At 37.2% G+C, this 19,466-nt stretch overlaps 2 protein-coding genes across 9 annotated transcripts in view; one reads left to right on the top strand and one right to left on the bottom strand.

Annotated features, from left to right (window-relative positions):
- LOC127409912 (galectin-8-like) overlaps positions 1-19,466 on the top strand; it is a 41,880-nt gene that overhangs the window by 10,667 nt on the left and 11,747 nt on the right. For 3 of the 5 annotated variants that reach the window (XM_051644885.1, XM_051644883.1, XM_051644882.1), the window contains exons 4-9: positions 594-722; positions 5,391-5,441; positions 5,609-5,635; positions 6,092-6,180; positions 6,905-7,073; positions 8,321-8,466. In XM_051644885.1, coding sequence (XP_051500845.1) covers positions 594-722; positions 5,391-5,441; positions 5,609-5,635; positions 6,092-6,180; positions 6,905-7,073; positions 8,321-8,466 — 611 coding nt within the window. Of the gene's footprint in view, positions 1-593; positions 723-5,390; positions 5,442-5,608; positions 5,636-6,091; positions 6,181-6,904; positions 7,074-8,320; positions 8,467-8,990; positions 9,129-19,466 lie in introns of those variants that run through there. The other 2 variants (XM_051644881.1, XM_051644880.1) reach the window with 2 other exon arrangements.
- LOC127409901 (palmitoyltransferase ZDHHC14-like) overlaps positions 11,226-19,466 on the bottom strand; it is a 57,280-nt gene continuing 49,039 nt past the window's right edge. Inside the window, exons 9-10 of one of the 4 annotated variants that reach the window (XM_051644864.1) lie at positions 15,331-15,471; positions 11,226-11,477 (exon numbers count right to left, since the gene is read on the bottom strand). In XM_051644864.1, coding sequence (XP_051500824.1) covers positions 11,226-11,477; positions 15,331-15,471 — 393 coding nt within the window. Of the gene's footprint in view, positions 11,478-15,330; positions 17,279-19,466 lie in introns of those variants that run through there. The other 3 variants (XM_051644866.1, XM_051644863.1, XM_051644865.1) reach the window with 3 other exon arrangements.

Genomic DNA, 19,466 nt, shown 5'->3' with positions numbered 1-19,466 from the left:
TCAGTAACCGTCCTGTTATTTGACACTATCACTCACTGATTAAAGTAATCATGGTTGACTGTGTATGCTATATTTCTACAATGACATCTGGAACTGAAAACTAGTGATTTTAAATGATGCTGCATCCAAGCCACTAGGTGTCAGTGCAAGTCCAAGATGACACAAAGACAAATGTTACTGTGTGCACCTTTAAAGCAATTATTCACAGAAGCGCCATTTTAAATTTTTGACAGGAGTGACAACGAGGCTGTGAGTGATAGACTTGCAGTCTCTTCAATGGGTTGTACTGTTGTTTGAAGTGTTTTGGATTTTTCCACTGGTGAAACAATCCAAACAGCCTCGTTTTTGTTCATGTTTAAAATCAAATATGGCACTACTGTGAATACGGTCTATTGTTACTGGTGCCAAAACTCACCTAAAATAATTCAGAGATCAAACTTAAACCTAATTTAAACCTGTCCCTCTTGCTGAACCTTTCTAAAGGCCACTTTATAAAATGAATTAATTTAGTTGAAAGGCAAATAATTTTATAAATTATAGTGTTCAAATACTGTTTACACTTGTTGTATACTTGTGTTGTTTTCTACCTCCAGGTGGCAGTGAATGGCTCTCACCTGCTGGAGTACAGGCACAGGTTAGAGTTCAAGAAGGTGGATACACTAGCCATATCTGGGAATGTTCAAATTCAGGCCATTGGATTTATTCCCAGTTCAGTGAGTAAGGTAACATTCTTTTGAATTCAAACTTTAAATGTTCATTTTTAAAACATTAGAGCATTTTTGCATTGACATTCCACTTCAAGTAGAATGTTTGAATAAAAATCAAAACTTAAGTGTGACTGACAGTACTGTATATGGGTAAATACTGACAATGTACAACCCCGATTCCGAAAAAGTTGGGACAGTATGAAAAATGCTAATAAAAAAAAAAAATGAGTGATTTGTAAATTATATTCACCCTTTGCTATATTGAAAGCACTACAACTACATATTAAATGTTTTAACCTGTGAATTTCATTTTTATTTATATATATATATACAGGTGCTGGTCATATAATTAGAATATCATCAAAAAGTTGATTTATTTCACTAATTCCATTCAAAAAGTGAAACTTGTATATTATATTCATTCATTACACACAGACTGATATATTTCAAATGTTTATTTCTTTTAATTTTGATTATTATAACTGACAACTAAGGAAAATCCCAAATTCAGTATCTCAGAAAATTAGAATATTGTGAAAAGGTTCAATATTGAAGACACCTGGTGCCACACTCTAATCAGCTAATTAACTCAAAACACCTGCAAAGGCCTTTAAATGGTCTCTCAGTCTAGTTCTGTACGCTACACAATCATGGGGAAGACTGCTGACTTGACAGTTGTCCAAAAGATGACCATTGACACGTTGCACAAGGAGGGCAAGACACAAAAGGTCATTGCAAAAGAGGCTGGCTGTTCACAGAGCTCTGTGTCCAAGCACATTAATAGAGAGGCGAAGGGAAGGAAAAGATGTGGTAAAAAAAAGTGTACAAGCAATAGGGATAACCGCACCCTGGAGAGGATTGTGAAACAAAACCCATTCAAAAATGTGGGGGAGAACCACTACGCACAGACGTATGCAAGACATGGGTTTCAGCTGTCGCATTCCTTGTGTCAAGCCACTCTTGAACAACAGACAGCGTCTGAAGTGTCTCGCCTGGGCTAAAGACAAAAAGGACTGGACTGCTGCTGAGTGGTCCAAAGTTATGTTCTCTGATGAAAGTAAATTTTGCATTTCCTTTGGAAATCAGGGTCCCAGAGTCTGGAGGAAGAGAGGAGAGGCACACAATCCACGTTGCTTGAGGTCCAGTGTAAAGTTTCCACAGTCAGTGATGGTTTGGGGTGCCATGTCATCTGCTGGTGTTGGTCCACTGTGTTTTCTGAGGTCCAAGGTCAACGCAGCCATATACCAGGAAGTTTTAGAGCACTTCATGCTTCCTGCTGCTGACCAACTTTATGGAGATGCAGATTTCATTTTCCAACAGGACTTGGCACCTGCACACAGTGCCAAAGCAACCAGTATCTGGTTTAAGGACCATGGTATCCCTGTTCTTAATTGGCCAGCAAACTCGCCTGACCTTAACCCCATAGAAAATCTATGGGGTATTGTGAAGAGGAAGATGCGATATGCCAGACCCAACAATGCAGAAGAGCTGAAGGCCACTATCAGAGCAACCTGGGCTCTCATAACACCTGAGCAGTGCCACAGACTGATCGACTCCATGCCACGCCGCATTGCTGCAGTAATTCAGGCAAAAGGAGCCCCAGCTAAGTATTGAGTGCTGTACATGCTCATACTTTTCATGTTCATACTTTTCAGTTGGCCAAGATTTCTAAAAATCCTTTCTTTGTATTGGTCTTAAGTAATATTCTAATTTTCTGAGATACTGAATTTGGGATTTTCCTTAGTTGTCAGTTATAATCATCAAAATTAAAAGAAATAAACATTTGAAATATATCAGTCTGTGTGTAATGAATGAATTAAAATCCTTCCAATTTGTCTTTGGGGAACATTGTTCTCAAAGTGCTGGATTATTTGCTGAAGCATAATATACAAGTTTCACTTTTTGAATGGAATTAGTGAAATAAATCAACTTTTTGATGATATTCTAATTATATGACCAGCACCTGTGTGTGTCTGTGTGTATATATGTATATATATATATATATATATATTTTTTTTTTTTATGTACCGTAATTTAAAATCAGATCATTGCAACACGCTCCAAAAGAGTTGGGACAGTTCAGTGTTTTCCACTGTGTAACATCACCATTTCTTCTAATAACACTTAAGCATTTGCGCACTGAAGACACAAGTTTGTATGGGGTCTTCATTGTCGTATGGTGTGCTTCATAATGCGCCACACATTCTCAAGTGGAGGCAGGTCAGGACAGCAGGCAGGCCAATCTAGCATCCACACTCTCTGCTCACACAGCCATGCACTTGTAATCTAGGCAGTATGTGGTTTGAAGTTGTCCTGCTGGAAAATGCAGGGACATCCCTGGAAAAAAATTGTGCTGGATGGCAGTTTATGTTGCTCCAAAATGTTTACATATCTGTCTGCATTTGTGGTGTTCTCACAGATGTGCGAGTTAAATGCCATGGGCACTGATACACCCCTGGCCCATACAGACACTGGCTTTTGGACCTGACACTGATAACAGCTTGGATGGTCCTTTTCCTCCTTGGAAAACATGATGGCTGTGTTTTTCAAAAACTTTTTGAAATGTGGAATCTTCGGACCAAAAAACACAGTTCCACTGTTCTACTTTCCATCTAAGATGAGACCGAGACCAAAGAAGTTGGCTGAGCTTCTGGACAGTGTTGATGTAGGGCTTCTGCTTTGCATAGTAAAGTCATAACTTGCATCTGTGGATGCAGCGGCGAATGGTGTTGACTAACAAAGGTTTACTAAAGTAATCCCAAGCCCATGTTCATGATATCTATTACAGATGTATGATATTTTTTAAGACAGTGATGTCTGAGAGATCAGAGATCACACGCATTCAGAAGTGGTTTTCATCTTGTCCTTTACGCACCGAGATTTGACCATATTCCTTGAATCTTTTAACTATATTGTGCACTGTAGAGGGTGAAATGCCCAAAATCCTTCCAATTTGTCTTGGGGGAACATTGTTCTCAAAGTGCTGGATTATTTGCTGAAGCATCTCTTGGCAAATTGACAAGTCTTGAATGATCCTCGATCTTGAAGGACTAGGCTGTTTTTGGAGGCTCCTTATATACTATGACACGATTGCCTCACCTGTTTAACATCTCCTATTTCACATTGCCTTGTTATTTCAACTCATCAAATTGTTCTAAATTGTTACTGTTTTTTTAATTGTAAAAAAATACAATTATTTTTGCACTTCAATCTGTTTTGAATACTAATATTCTTTTTTTTAATCCCCTTTTCTCCCAATTTGGAATGCCCAATTCCCACTACTTAGTAGGTCCTCATGGTGGCGCGGTTACTCACCTCAATCCAGGTGGTGGAGGACACGTCTCAGTTGCCTCCGCTTCTAAAACCTTCAAGCCGTGCATCTTATCACGTGGCTCATTGTGCATGACACCACGGAGGCTCATGCTACTCTCCGTGATCCACGCACAACTAACCACTAATCGTGACCACGAGAAAGTTACCCCATGTGACTCTAACCTCCCTAGCAACTGGGCCAATTTGGTTGCTTGGGAGACCTGGCTGGAGTCACTCAGCACACCCTGGATTCGAACTCGCAACTCCAGGGGTGGTAGTCAGTGTCAGTACTCGCTGATCTACCCAGGCCCCCTGAATACATACTTTTCTGATGCTAGTGAAACTTTGTAATATGGCACTTTTCGTACCACTGTCTCCTTAAGATGATTCACTTATGTTTTCCTCTTTTGTAAGTCGCTTTGGATAAAAGCGTCTGCCGAATGAATAAATGTAAATGCAAATGTAAATGTAATTTGTCTTAAATTGCCCATCTCAACTTTTTTGGAGTGTGTTGCAATCAACTGATTTGAAATTACTGTACATTTAAAAAAAAAAAAAAAAAAAGAAAATACCTATTCACAAGGTAAAACATCATATAATGCGCATTTTTCATACTGCCCCAACTTTTTTGCAATTGGGGATGTAGTATTCAAACAAATGTAGTTTGTAGGGTAGGTGGTACATGACGCTCACATTGATTATTTGGTCAGTACATACCACAATGCAAATACTTTTTGTTACTCACTGAGCACTTTATTAGGAGCACCTGTACACCTACTTTATTCATGCGATTATCTAATCAGCCAATTGTGTGGCAGCAGTGTAATGCATAAGATCGTGCAGATATGGGTCCAGGAGCTTCAGTTAATGATCACATCAACAATCAGAATGGGAAATTTGTTTTGATCTCAGTTATTTAGACCATGGCATGATTGTTGGTGCCAGATGGGCTGGTTTGAGAATTTCTGTGACTACTGATCCCCTGGGATTTTCATGCACAACAGTCTCTAGTTTCAAAATGGTGTCCAAAACAAAAAACATGCACTGAGCGTCAGTTCTGCAGATGGAAACGCATTGATGAGAGAGGTCAACAGAGAATGGCCAGACTGGTTCGAGATGACCAAAAGGCTACAGTAACTCAGATAACCACTCTGTACAATTGTAGTGAGCAGAATAGCATCTCAGAATACACAACACGTCGAACCTCGAGGCAGATGGGCTACAACAGCAGAAGACCACATCGAGCACTTTATTAGGACCATAGTGTTTCTAATAAAGTTGTCATTATAATGTATATTATAAATAAACATGATGGATGTGTTTTTTTTTTTTTTTTTTAAGATGTAATCATGATGATGTGATATTTTTCAGAGCCCTGTCACATCACCAAATGCAGCTGAGAGCAAAAGGTTGCAGTCTTATGTAAGTGAACATAGTTAAGATACAGTACAACTATATATTAAATAACTGTATATTAACTAAATGTATAAACTATATTTTTGTAAATTATATGTCTTTGTTTTGTAATGACATTGACGGATTGGCTGAAACTGTTTTATGATAATATTCCCTCCTCTTTCATCCAATAGACTGTCATGTCAGAGTCAGGTGACCTGGTAAGTACATGATAACCTGCATTTTTCTTAAAGCCCAAACTTGAAATTTTCACATGTGGCAACTGTCTTTATGTGGCAGCATTTGACTGCAGATCAAACTAGATCATTCTATTTCAGGATGAATGAAATCAAATTGAGATGGGTGCCTCGCAGTCTGGACAGAAACTTTGACATTCAAACGCAGGTCTTTACAGGACCAATAAAGCCAAAATGTAATACAGATCCTAATTTAACAAGCACTTTACTTTTAGAGGCCTGTAGATCTGAATTATTTTATTAGTAGTGTGGTTGCCAAGGCAAGTATCACTATTACTATTGCTCATACTTGAGGTTAGGTAAACCGTTTGTGCTATGGACATGAGTGTACCTCAAATTGTGCAGCTTATTAAGGAGAGTTGTAAACCATTCTGCCTTTTGTCATGCTGAATTTGAAACTCATGTGTGAGATGTCTCCAGAATCTTCCATTCAAGAGCAAACTTGTGAAAGGATTGAGTCCAGGAGATTCCATAATGGTGAAGGGTCGGATCGGTGCTTCCCCACATAGGTACTAAGTGCTGATAATCTAACCACAAATTTGGGGAATCCCCTCATGATATGTTACATCTCCATCTTGACAGATGAAATATTTAAGATATACTCTATAATACTTTTATAACTTTTCATGACCACATGCATTTCAACCAGGAAAAAAACATACCTTGTTGGTGTATTTTAGTCTAATTATCATTAAATTAATGATTGATATCTTTATCTATTGGTTGATACCTTCATTGTTTTATAAAGTATTTGGTGTGTCCCCATTTTGCTTTAAAGACAACATGAACAGCTAGCATGGACTCCACAAGTTTGTGCAAAACCTGATGATCATGTTATCCATATGATTTGAAATTGTTCCACAGAGCATCTTATGTGCTTCAATGGAAACAAAGACATTTGACCTTATGAATGAACATGTCCAATGTAACAAATTTGCTTACTGCATTTGAGTAGTGACCAAGAAATAGTGCAGAATCATAAATATGTCATTTGTTTCTTTGTTTTAGATTAAAAAATTATAATTTTTCAGGTTTAAACTGAGATTTTGAATCCCAAATTTGTAATGTGGTCTCAGACTTTTGGACCCCACTGTATAAAATACCTTAATGGTTTATCTTTTCATGGCCATATGCATTTGTTGTTTTTAATTCACATCTCCTTAAATTATTGATTGATGTCTTTATCTATTTATTGATATATGTATTAATTTATACATGCTTTCTCTATCCCAGTAGTTTTGCTGTAAACCTGCACATCAGTAACTCAGAGGACATCGCTTTGCACTTAAAACCTTGCCTCAAGGCTGGAGTTTTCGTCCGAAACTCTTTCCTGTCGGGATGTTGGGGGTCAGAGGAGCTCTCCCTGTCCAGTTTTCCCTTCTCAACTGGCCAGTACTTTGAGGTATTAGAACTTACCTGTCACTTAGTGAAAGCTTTTTATGCTAAGTCAACAAGAAATAAAAACTGACTCTATATACAGTACTGTGCAAAAGTTTTAGGCACTTGTGAAAAATATTGCATAGTGAGGATGTCTTCAAAAATAATGACATAAATAGTTTTCATTTATCACTTAATGTCATACAAAGTCCAGTAAACATAAAAAAGCTAAATCAATATTTGGTGTGACAATCTTTGCCTTTAAAACGGCACCAATTCTCCTAGATACACCTGGACACAGTTTTTCTTGGTTGTTGGCTGATACGATGTTCCAAGCTTCTTGGAGAATTCACCACAGTTCTTTTGTCTGTTTAGGCTGTCTCAATTGCTTCTGTCTCTTTATGTAATCTCAGACTGACACGATGTTCAGTGGGGGGCTTTGTGGGGGCCATGACATCTGTTGCAGGGCTCCCTGTTCTTCTATTTTATTCTTTTCTATTTGCAAAAGTAATGTTTGGGAGTCTAACATTTATATTTCCTATTGACACACTAAAGCTGAAGATATAAATAACCATCTTAAGACAAATGCTTTTGTGAAACATCATATGTGCCTTTTGCACAGTACTGTACTTTCTTAATGCATGTTATGGTTATTCGTGTCTTATTGTGAACATGTGTAATCTTTAAAGGTGCACTCAGTAATTTTTTCCTTATTAAAAGTTTAACTCCTAAACACATGAATTGTAATTTTGCCATATACTGTATGTAGAAAATCATGACTACTCACATTCAAATGAAAACTCCAGTCATATCAGTAACCTTATAAAAGCTGTTCTACATAGAGAGGGACCACACATGGAGAGTCACATGACCAGCCGAATACTACTCGCTTAATCTCAGTAACCAGCCTGTTATTTGACACTTTCACTCATTGATTAAAGTAATCATGGCTGACTGTGAATAATAACTTCCATAGTGGCATCTGAAACTGAAAACTATTGATTTTAAATGATGCTGCATCAAAGCCACTAGGTGTCAGTGTAAGTCCAAGATGACACAAAGATTAAAGTTACTTAGTGCACCTTTAATTAAAAAAAAAAACTTGATTCACATGCTGGCTAAATTATTTTTTTTTTTCTAGATTGTAGTTTAGCTAACATGTCTAATAGTTCTCACAACAAAATTAATGCTGTAAAAAAAAAAAGTAAAGGGACATGAAAGTATACAAATGTACTTCATATTCGTGGAATGTTCCACGTGTTTTTCTTCCAGATGGTCATCTTATGTGAAGCACAGCAGTTTAAAGTGTCAGTAAATGGGCTCCACCAGCTCAGTTATAAGCACCGCGTGCAGGATCTGAGTCAGGTGGATGAACTGGAGATACTGGGTGATCTACAGCTGAATGATGTCAAGATGTGGTGAGCAGCTTCAGCCTGAAGACCATTCACATGTGTTCTCCAACCAAGTACATTAAATTAGCCCAGGCCTCAAGCAAACAAAGCTATAACACTGAACCTAAACAGTTTTAAGTTGAATTGAGTCACTACGCAGTCCAATCTGCCTGGAAATTATACACCTCAACCACTTGATCTAACTATTAGCATCTTTATACCAGACCTGTTGTTTTGTTTGTTTTTTTAAATAAGTTATGAATTAATGTAAGAAATCACTACACACTATTCTACTTCAGCTGAATCTCATTACATTTTTGATAAGATGTGATCTAAAAGATCCAGGCCTAAAGGGTATTTATTATTATTATTATTATTATTATTATTATTATTATATGTCTATCTTTTTCAGCCTATTGACAGTTTTCGATATAGATCTCGATAATTATGTATGCGCTCTGAAATGTCTTAAAAGTGATTTTTGTTTAATCAGTGGAACTAAACTTATTTGTGTGACATAATATCAAGGTTGTTTTTTTGTTTTTTTTAAGTGGCTATACTTGGACTGTAATATTCCTCTTAATATCCACTGGAGGGCACCAGAAATATTTGTGGAAATAGTGAGAATTTTGTCTTTTGGCAAAGACGGTATGATGAGGAGACGGGCCACCCATAGAAAAATTAACGGGAGAGATTGCAAATCTTAATATGGCAGCTGTGGATTAGATTTCCTGTGGTGTGATTTTAGCAGAAGAACCAAAATGTACAATACCATTGTTGCCAAATTTTATTTCTAATTTGAAATATGCTAATGAAATGTAAAGTTGATGAACAGTTTTGAAGATTTTGGTCTTTCCCCATTCAAGTAGAAAGGAGTTGTATTTGTATGACTATTATCTACATAGAAAATAGCCCAGGGGCATTGCCAAAATTACTGCTGAATGGACGAACTTGCCTTATAAGTACTTTAGTGCAACACCACCATACTAAACAAAAAACTGAGAGCTAATAACTAACATTTGACAACCAAAGCTGTTTTTTCTGTTATGAAATTTCTTGCATTTCTTCAATAATATTCTGTGCATTTTAATATCACTGTGTGAAATGTTTCATATTGATCTAATTCATTCTTTTTATGAGGCAAGTAAACAAAGCTGTGAGGGTTTCCTTAAAAAGTTGTAAATTTATTAACATCCACAATATTCCAACTTGCAAATGAAACCAACTGCTTTTGGCACATAATCACATGACCATAGTGTCATCTGGTTTGAATTTGATGCATTAGATATCCAAATATATAACCTTATAGATAATACCACGAATATTGTCAACAGAACCCCAAAGAGAGATAAAGGCAGTGACGTTGCATTAAAGTTCTCTGTTTCTACCACTGTATGACTGGACGCATCAGATTTTGAGACCATACAATTTTGTGAAACTCTGGGAATCACAGGCTGTACGAAGAGACTAACATTAAAGTGATTCTCTGTCATATCACCAAGTTCTGGTAATATTTGAGAACCACAGATAAACAGATATAGTTACATAGGAACACTGTCCATAAAAATGATCCCACCCATGGACTGTTGCCCTCTTTGTGCCTTGACAATGGATCGCCGCCGTCAGTTTCCAGAAGTAAAACTACCATTCATTTTTTTTTTTCTCAAGAGAAACTGAATTTAAATGATAATGTATACTCCTTTCAAGGCTGACCTACCATGAGCTCTGAGATTGTTAAACGATGATGTATGCTGATTTCAACTGCGTAAAAAAAAAAAAAAATTCCCAATTTAAAAACTACACTACCCATAATCCTGAAGATGGATCCACCAATCAGAGACATCGCTGTCTCCATGGAAACGTATATCATGGCAAATAAGCCCACTCATACATACATAAGTGTGTGTGTGTGTGTCTATATATATATATATATATATATAAGGCTGGTGATTTAACATTAATTCAGTGTGATTAATTATATAAAAAATAATATGTTATAAAATTAACATTCATAAAATTAAGGAATTTTCCTATCAACCAATTCAAGCTTAAAGTGCCACATCCATGTTTTTGCGAGTCTCAGTCAGCAGGGGGTAGTAAGCGCAGCTCCAGCTGTACAGGCAACATGCAGCTGTACAGACAAAAAAACAACAGCTGATCAAAAACAGCTAGACAAGCAGAGGCGTGTTTTTTCAAGTTTCAAACCACATTTAACTTGACACAGCATCCTACAAACACAAGTTTATAACTATGAGATGCTGAAAACCAGTGAAACGCGACGCAACCACAGTGAGATGCTTCAACACATTTGTACAGATGGAACACAAGAATGCGTCCTGTGAGTAGCCCTCAAGTCTTCCTTGGACAGACTGACAATCTCAATAGCAAAATGAATTGCTGTAGTAGACTGTAGGCAGGGTTGGGCTTGTTACGGAATACATGTAATGGCGTTATGTATTCAGAATACAAAAATATAGTAACTGTATTCAGCCCCTGCTACATTTTCAATGCCTGTGTTTAGAATACAGTTATACTTATAGAATACTTATCTCATAATGAACACAAAATTGGGCAGATGTGAAAGAAAAACAATATTGTCAATAGTAAGTAACAGTTTTTCTAAACAACGCACGATACACACATGCTCTCTCTAACTTTAAAGCAGCTGCAGCGTTTGTGAAGTCTTGCCAGTGTCATGCTGCAAATTTGAAAACACAATCGCGGGCTGCGTTTTTGGGATACTTTAAAAATGGACCGTGGTCACCAAAAGGTTTGATGGTAGGCACTTATGAATGAAAATACGACGTCTTATTCATGTAATGACTCTCAGGTTGAATGTGCACCACTGCAGCATCAATACAGTCGGCAACGTTTTTTCCATAAATATAACATTTGCACGCTTGATAAATTGTGTCCCGTGATTGTTGCTGTGTGAATACTTTTATGCAGCTGCAGTTGTGGTTTCCGTTTAAAGATGCATGGCTCTCGAAAAGCATTTTGTGAGTCACGTCCACATCAGAAACTTGCAGAATGAAGATCTGTTGAGAAAAAAGTTACTAATGAAAATATTATACGAATATGTAAAATATGGGAGAAAGTGCTGAAAGTACTGTGAAAACTGAAATAGGTAAAAGGACCTGAAGTAGATCAGAGTCTAAATGATGACAGAAAAACTTGTAAATGGCTACTGTAAATTTTGTGGCTTATAGACATATGGGTGGCTAGTTCGGTGTGACACATTTGGCATCCTGTTTTCATCTCAAAAAGTAATATGGTTTATTTGTATTTGTTATCTGATTTTGTCAGAAAATGTTATTCTTTGTCAGTTCAATCAAATAATGGGTTATGAAGATTAAAATATTGTAGTTGACCACAAACTGCCTTCTGTTTGCCTTCTGACTTCCATAAAGAAAAACATTAGTTTCCAACTCCTAATTTAAAGAAACAATTTATTCAGATTCACTTAGATGTTAGTGGAGATATAGCAGTTCCGATAATATAATGCTTTAAAAATATGTATGCTAAATATATTACTTTTTATGTGTAAGTTTTCGGAATACATTACTGAATACATTTAATAAAGAATATTTAGTGTTCAGCCCAGAATACTTTCTTAACATACTTTCTTAAAATATTCTGCCCAACCCTGACTGTAGGCTATGTTCAATGATATGGAAATAAAACAAGCAATACATTGACTTCTAAAGTCAGTTTTTGTATTGTCTAATCAATGCTTTACTTATCTGCCACAATAATGTAGTCTTTTATTTTATTTATTATATATTCTATTTATTTTGATTATTATAATGTATTTATTTTGAGGCCTTTATGTTGATATATGCAATTAAATTCATTAATTAATTGGCACTATTATATATCATATCCTTATTACGGAACTTACATACGATCTAGGCTCATGATTAATTATGTCGTTTTTTTAAAATGTAATTTTTTATATAATTAATAGGGCTGACAATCGCTCAATTCTTAACCAAATGAATTACATTATGTGCCAACCACCCCCCCAAATAAAGATAATTCAATATATATAATTAAAATGAGACTAATAGCCAATAATGGTTAAAATGATAAATGTAATATATTTAATAAATATTAAAATGTATATAATTCAAATACAGTAAAGACCATACAGCATTGATTAGGCATTACAAAGAGTGGCTTTAGAAGACAATATATTCCCATTTCACTGAACATATCAATCCATTTTGTAACTGAGTTTGTCAATCTGTCCAAGGTAGACTCAAGACGTGTTTTCACTGGGAGTGTTCTTGTGTCCGTCTGCACTATTTTTGTTGGTCAATTTACACGTGTCAGACGGAAACATTTATTAGGGAATTTATGCACGGTCAGGGGGCATGATTAATTGCGTACATTTTTTTAACGCATTATTTTTTGTATAATGAATCGCAAAAAATGTGTTGAATCAACAGCCTGATATATATATATATATATATATATATATATATATATATATATATATATCAGTGCATTCAGAAAGTATTCAGACCCCTTCATTTTTTCACCTTTTGTTGTTGCAGCCTTATGCTAAAATGCTTTAAATTATTATTTTTTTCACATCAATCTACACTCCATACCCCATAATGACTAAGCAAAAAATAGATTTTTGATAACTGCAAATTTATTAAAAAGAAAAAACTGAATTATCACACTGACATAAGTATTCAGACCCTTTGCTATGACACTTCAAATGTAGGTGCATCCCATTTCTCTCGATTATCTTTGAGATGTTTCTACACTTTGATTGGAGTCCACCGGTGGCAAATTCAATTGATTGGACATGATTTGGAAAGGCACACACCTGTCTATATAAGGTTTCACAGCTGAAAATGCATATCAGAGCAAAAACCAAGCCATGAAGTCAAAGGAAGTTCCTGCAGAGCACAGAGACAGGGGGAGAAGGGCCTTGGTATGAGAGCTCCAGAGATCATGTGTGGAGATGGAAGAAACTTGCAGAAGGACAACCATCACAGCAAAACTCCACCGATCTGGGCTTTATGGCAGAGTGACCAGACGGAAGCCTCTCCTTAGTGCAAGACACGCAAAAAAGCACCTAAAGGACACTCAGACTGTGAGAAACAAGATTCTCTGGCCTGATGAAATGAAGATTTAACTGTTTGGCCTCAATTCCAAGCATCATGTCTGGAGGAAACCAGGCACCGCTCATCACCTGCGCAATGACATCACAACGGTGAAGCATGGTGGTGGTAGTATAATGCTGTGGGGGTGCTTTTCAGAGGCAGGGACTGGAGGATTGGTCAGGGTTGAAGGAAAGCTGAATGCAGCAAAATACAGAGATATCCTTCATGAAAACCTGGTTCAGAACGCTCGGGACCTAAGACTGGGCCGAAGGTTCACCTTCCAACAGGACAGTGACCCTAAGCACACAGCCAAGACAACACAAGAGTAGACAACTCTTGTGAATGTCCTTGAGTGGCCCAGCCAGAGCCTGGACTTGAACCCAATCGAACATCTCTGGAGAGACCTGAAAATGGCTGTCCACCGATGGTCCCCATCCAACCTGACAGAGCTTGAGAGGATCTGGAGAGAAGAATGGCAGAAAATCCCAAAATCCAGGTGTGCAAAGCTTGTCACATCATACTCCAAAAGACTTGAGGCTGTCGCTGCCAAAGGTGCTTCAACTAATTACTGAGTTAAGGGTCTGAATACTTATGTCAGTGTGATTTTTTTCAGTTTTTTCTTATTAAGAAATTTGCAAAGTTATCAAAAAAATCTGGTTTTTGCCTTGTCATTATGGGGTATGCAGAATAGATTGATGTGAAAATAATATATAATTTAAAGCATGTTAGCATAAGGCTACAACATGACAAAATGTGAAAAAAATGAAGGGGTCTGAATACTTTATGAATGCACTATATATATATATATATATATATATATATATATATATATATATATACACATAAACACACATACACACACACACACACTACCAGTCAAAAGTTTTGAAACGCTTGACTGAAATGTTTCTTATGATCTTAAAAATCTTTTGCTCTGAAGGCGTATGCTTAAATGTTTGAAATGAGTTTTGTAGACAAAAATATAATTGTGCCACCATATAAATATATTTCATTATAAAACTAAAAGTTAATACAAAAAATAAAATAAAAAAAAAACGTTTTTGAAATTGATGACTTGGACCAAATAATAAAGCAGCCAATAAGTGCCGAACATAGATGGGAACTCCTTCAATACTGTTTAAAAAGCATCCCAGGGTGAAACCTCAAGAAGTTGTTTGAGAAAATGTCAAGAGTACATGTCTGCAAATCTAGGTAAAGGGTGAGTACTTTGAGGATGCTAAAATATAACACAGTTTTAATTTAATTTAACATAATTCCCATAGTTTTATAATATTCCCATATTCCATAGTTTTGATGACTTTACTATTATTCTAAAAAATGTATAATAAAGAATGAGTAAGTGTTTCAAAACTTTTGAGTGGTTGTGTGTGTGTGTGTGTGTGTATATACACACACACAGTTGAAGTCAGAAGTTTACATACACTTAGGTTGTTGAAGTCATTAAAACTAATTTTTTAACCACTTCACAGATTTAATATTAGCGAACTATAGTTTTAGCAAGTCATTTAGGACATCTACTTTGTGCATGACACGAGTAATTTTCCAACAATTGTTTACAGACAAATTGTTTAACTTTTAATTGTCTATATCACAATTCCAGTGGGTCAGAAGTTTACATACACTAAGTTAACTGTTCCTTTAAGCAGCTTGGAAAATTCCAGAAAATTATGTCAAGCCTTTAGACAATTAGCCAATTAGCTTCTGATGGGAGGTGTACTGAATTGGAGGTGTACCTGTGGATGTATTGTACCTTCAAACTCAGTGCCTCTTTGCTGGACATCATGGGAAAATCAAAAGAAATCAGACTGGACCTCAGAAAAAAAATTTTTGGACCTCCACAAGTCTGGTTCATCCTTGGGAGCAATTGCCAAACGCCAGAAGGCACGTTCATCTGTACAAACAATAGTACGCATGTATAAACACCATGGGACCACGCAGCAATCATACCGCTCAGGAAAGAGACACATTCTCTGTCTCTTAGAGATGAATGTAGATTGGTGCGAAAAGTGCAAATCAATCCCAACAGTAAAGGACCCTGTGAAGATGCCGGAGGAAACAAGTATACAGTATATCCACAGTAAAACGAGTCCTATATCGACATAACCTGAAAGGCTGCTCAGCAAGGAAGAAGCCACTGTGGGTGTGGCAGCATCATGTTGTGGGAGTGTTTTCCTGCAGGAGGGACTGGTGCACTTCACAAAATTGGTGGCATCATGAGGAAGGAAAATGATGTGGATATATTGAAGCAACATCTCAAGACATCAGCCAGGAAGTTAAGTCTTGGTCACAAATGGGTCTTCCAAATTGACAATGACCCCAAGCGTACCTCCAAAGTTGTGGCAAAATGGCTTAAGGACAACAAAGTCAAGGTATTCACATCACATGTGGCCATCACAAAGCCCTGACCTCAGTCTGATAGAAAATTTGTGGGCAGAACTGAAAAAGCGTGTGCAAGCAAGGAGGCTTACAAACCTGACTCAGTTACACCAGCACTGTCTGGAGGAATGGGCCAAAATTCCAGCAACATATTGTGAGAAGCTTGTGGAAGGCTACTCAAAACATCTGACCCAAGTTAAACAATTTAAAGGCAATGAAAGTATATGTAAACAACTGACCCACTGGGAATGTGATGAAATAAATAAAAGCTGAAATAATTAATTCTCTCTACTATTATTCTGACATTCTTAAAATAAAGTAGTGATCCTAACTGACCTAAAACAGGGAATATTTTCTACGATTAAATGTCAGGAATTGTGAAAAACTGAGTTTAAATGTATTTGGCTAAGGTGTATGTAAACTTCTGACTTCAACTGTGTGTGTGTGTGTGTGCGCGTATGTGTGTGTATGTATGTGTGTGTGTATATATATATATTATAATGCACATAAAATGTATGAACAAAATTCAATGGTGTAATATTGTATGCTGTTTTTGATTTGATTATGATATGTCATTCGCAATGCTTTGTGAAATGAGTAGTTCATTCCCTCATTAAATAATATAAATACACAGTCTGGTCCCTTTGTATTTTTTCCAATTTTATATAAATTTTTGCTTCAAATCAAAGTTTGTAAAAATGCCACTTTTAGTGCAGCTGCTATTGAAAACAGCTCAGTTGTGTAATAGTAGAGTTGGAAGACTATTTTTGGTCTTCTCTTGGTACTCAGAAAGTTGTTAAGGGTTGCTGCCTCCATCAAAGTTTTATTGAAGTCCAGTAGAGGCTGCTGTATGTGTGTAAAATATGGCTTTTTGTCCAGTTCAGCAGGACAACATTGAAACTAGTTCACACCGAGCTAAGCTTCACCAAACCCCGCACCGAGTCTTCATGGAGTGAGTCCTGGCTGACTGGGTCAAAGAGCTGTGTCGGATGAATGTGGTGACCCAGGTGGCTGGCACTGGGCAGCGCTTCAGGGGGAGAGGGCGTCTCCTCCGGGCTGATGAAATGTTGATGGTGGAGGTGATGGTGACAGTGGATCTCTGAGTCCCGCAGGGCCATAAGCTCTCCCCCACAGCTCAGGCCGGGGATAGAGGAGGGCAGTGAGGGCTGAGAGGGCCCCAAAGTAGAACACGGGCCTCCCAGAGATGTCTTGGCCTGCAGGGCGGGGCCTCCACCCAGAATGACTGGCTGGCTGTGGAGGAGCGGGTTGGTGGCGGCCTGCAAAACGAATTTGGTGCTCTGAATGCACTGGTTTTGATCACACTGGGAGGAAGAGTTAAAGAGAGAAAGAGAAGAAAGTTGGAAGAAAATCAGAACCAAAGATTTAAAAGGACAAAATGTTATCGAAAAAAGCAGGTCAGAGAAAAGCAGTTTTTGGTGGTTAGCACAGCAGTCAAGGTGAAGTGTGTAACTTTCATGCTTTCTCCTTTTTCAGTTTAATATGCAGAGACAACTATAAGTAATCCATTTGTAGGTTGACTTGAAACAGGTGAAAAGTCTAATAGGCTTACATAGAAGGAGGGACCTGAGGCATTAAAAGACACCAGAACATCTACTGGCAAGTAGAGGTAGACCGACATCGGATTTTGTCGATTACCGATAACTAAGCCGGTGGAAAAGGCTGATAACTTAAATTTGTACTGATTAATCTAACAATCTTTTTAAAAATTTAATTGATTGAATGTTAAAACTATCTGCATTGATTTTTGCAGTTAATCGATAGTTCCAAAAAGTGATCAACGCATTTACCAATTTGACATTTTATTCAGCTTTGTATGAGTTTTAAACAATGGTTGGAATAAGGTGGAAACTAATTTTCGCTCAACATTATTTGAAGAGGGCCATCCGTCATGTAGATGGTGCGGAGTCACAGTGGTGGACCCTCGCACCGTCGACGGTTACTCTGCTTTTCTCGCGGCGCATCGGTTTGGTGTCACGCTAAATTCCATAACCCTTTGCTCCTCTCACTGAAAATAAACTGTCCTAACGAGTAATGCTATTGCTCCCTGTGCTATGCATTTGTGCCCAACTCACTTATGCTGCTATATGTCTGTCTGAAAAGCCTCCTCACCCGCTAGAGGCCAAAAGTGCAGGAGGAAAGAATGTTATATATTTAGTAAGTTAATCAGGTATAAGAAATCACAAAATACAATGTAATCAAATGCTATAATTTACTTAATAATAATGTTAATATGTGAATTAATCCATGGCTATGTTAAGTAGCCCTAATATTAAATAAATTTTAAATGTGAATTTAAAATTAATGTTTAAATGTGAAGTGTGAATCACATCTCTGATGATTGAACACTATGAGAAATGTTTATTTTTGCCTTGTTTTATTCAGTTGGCTTGAAAGACTTGATAACAGTTTTGTTTAATAAGCTCCTCATTCCAGGGGGCCTGGGTAGCTCAGCGAGTATTGACTGAGTGACTCCAGCCAGGTCTCCTAAGCAACCAAATTGGCCCGGTTGCTTGGGAGGGTAGTCACATAGGGTAACTTCCTTGTGGTCGCGATTAGGGGTTCTCGCTCTCAATGGGGTGCGTGGTAAGTTGTGTGTGGATCATGGAGGTAGCATGAACCCCCACATGCTGCGAGTCTCCGCAGTGTCATGCACAGCGAGCCACGTGATAAGATGTGTGGACTGACTGTCTCAGAAGCGGAGGCAACTGAGACTTGTCCACCACCACCCGGATTGAGGTGAGTAACCACAACACCACGAGGACCTACTAAGTAGTGGGAATTGGGCATTCCAAATTGGGAGAATAAAAATAAATAATAAGCTCCTCATTCCAAATCTGGAGATATGCTGTCATCTCCTCCTCTGTGTTGCTGCATTATAGGGTATAATGGTGGCGAAAGACCCCGCGGGGTAAAAGGCTCCTTTGATTTAATTTCCTCCCAAAACACTAAATAGCAACAAAAACTACCTCAGCAATTTCCTAAACACCTGTTTGTCACTATGACTTGCAGACATTTCCTGATCCATGAGATCTTTGCATGTTGTGTCTAAAGGTTGATTCTGAGGCAATTTGATCCAATTTTTGATATTTTTTTAAAATGTTGTTCATTTATGTAGCTAATAAAAATCCCTGAAATTATCACATTTATTTTGAGACAAAATACTTATTTGTCTTTTTCAGTTTTGTTCAAGGTCATTAAATCAAATGTTTTTAATAGCTGTCCAATAAGTGAAAGGATAGTATTTGGGGTAAAAAGCCCCCCTGTTGCAAAAAAACACATTGTTTTTGAAAATGTTTCAAAGTGGGCTCACATTTACTGATCCAATCACAATGGAGATTAATTTGTTTATAGAATACATAAGATGTTAGAATAATGTCTTTGAAATTAACAGGTAATGGTGCACCCTTTTCTGAAGTAGTTATTTTGAATAAGCATTATCTTAATTTGTTACTCAGCATTTTGCTGTCTCAAAATTATTTGCATTTGTTG

Source organism: Myxocyprinus asiaticus, chromosome 19, assembly GCF_019703515.2.
Source record: "Myxocyprinus asiaticus isolate MX2 ecotype Aquarium Trade chromosome 19, UBuf_Myxa_2, whole genome shotgun sequence".
NCBI lineage: Eukaryota > Metazoa > Chordata > Actinopteri > Cypriniformes > Catostomidae > Myxocyprinus > Myxocyprinus asiaticus.
This window is presented reverse-complemented; position numbering and strand designations above follow the sequence as displayed.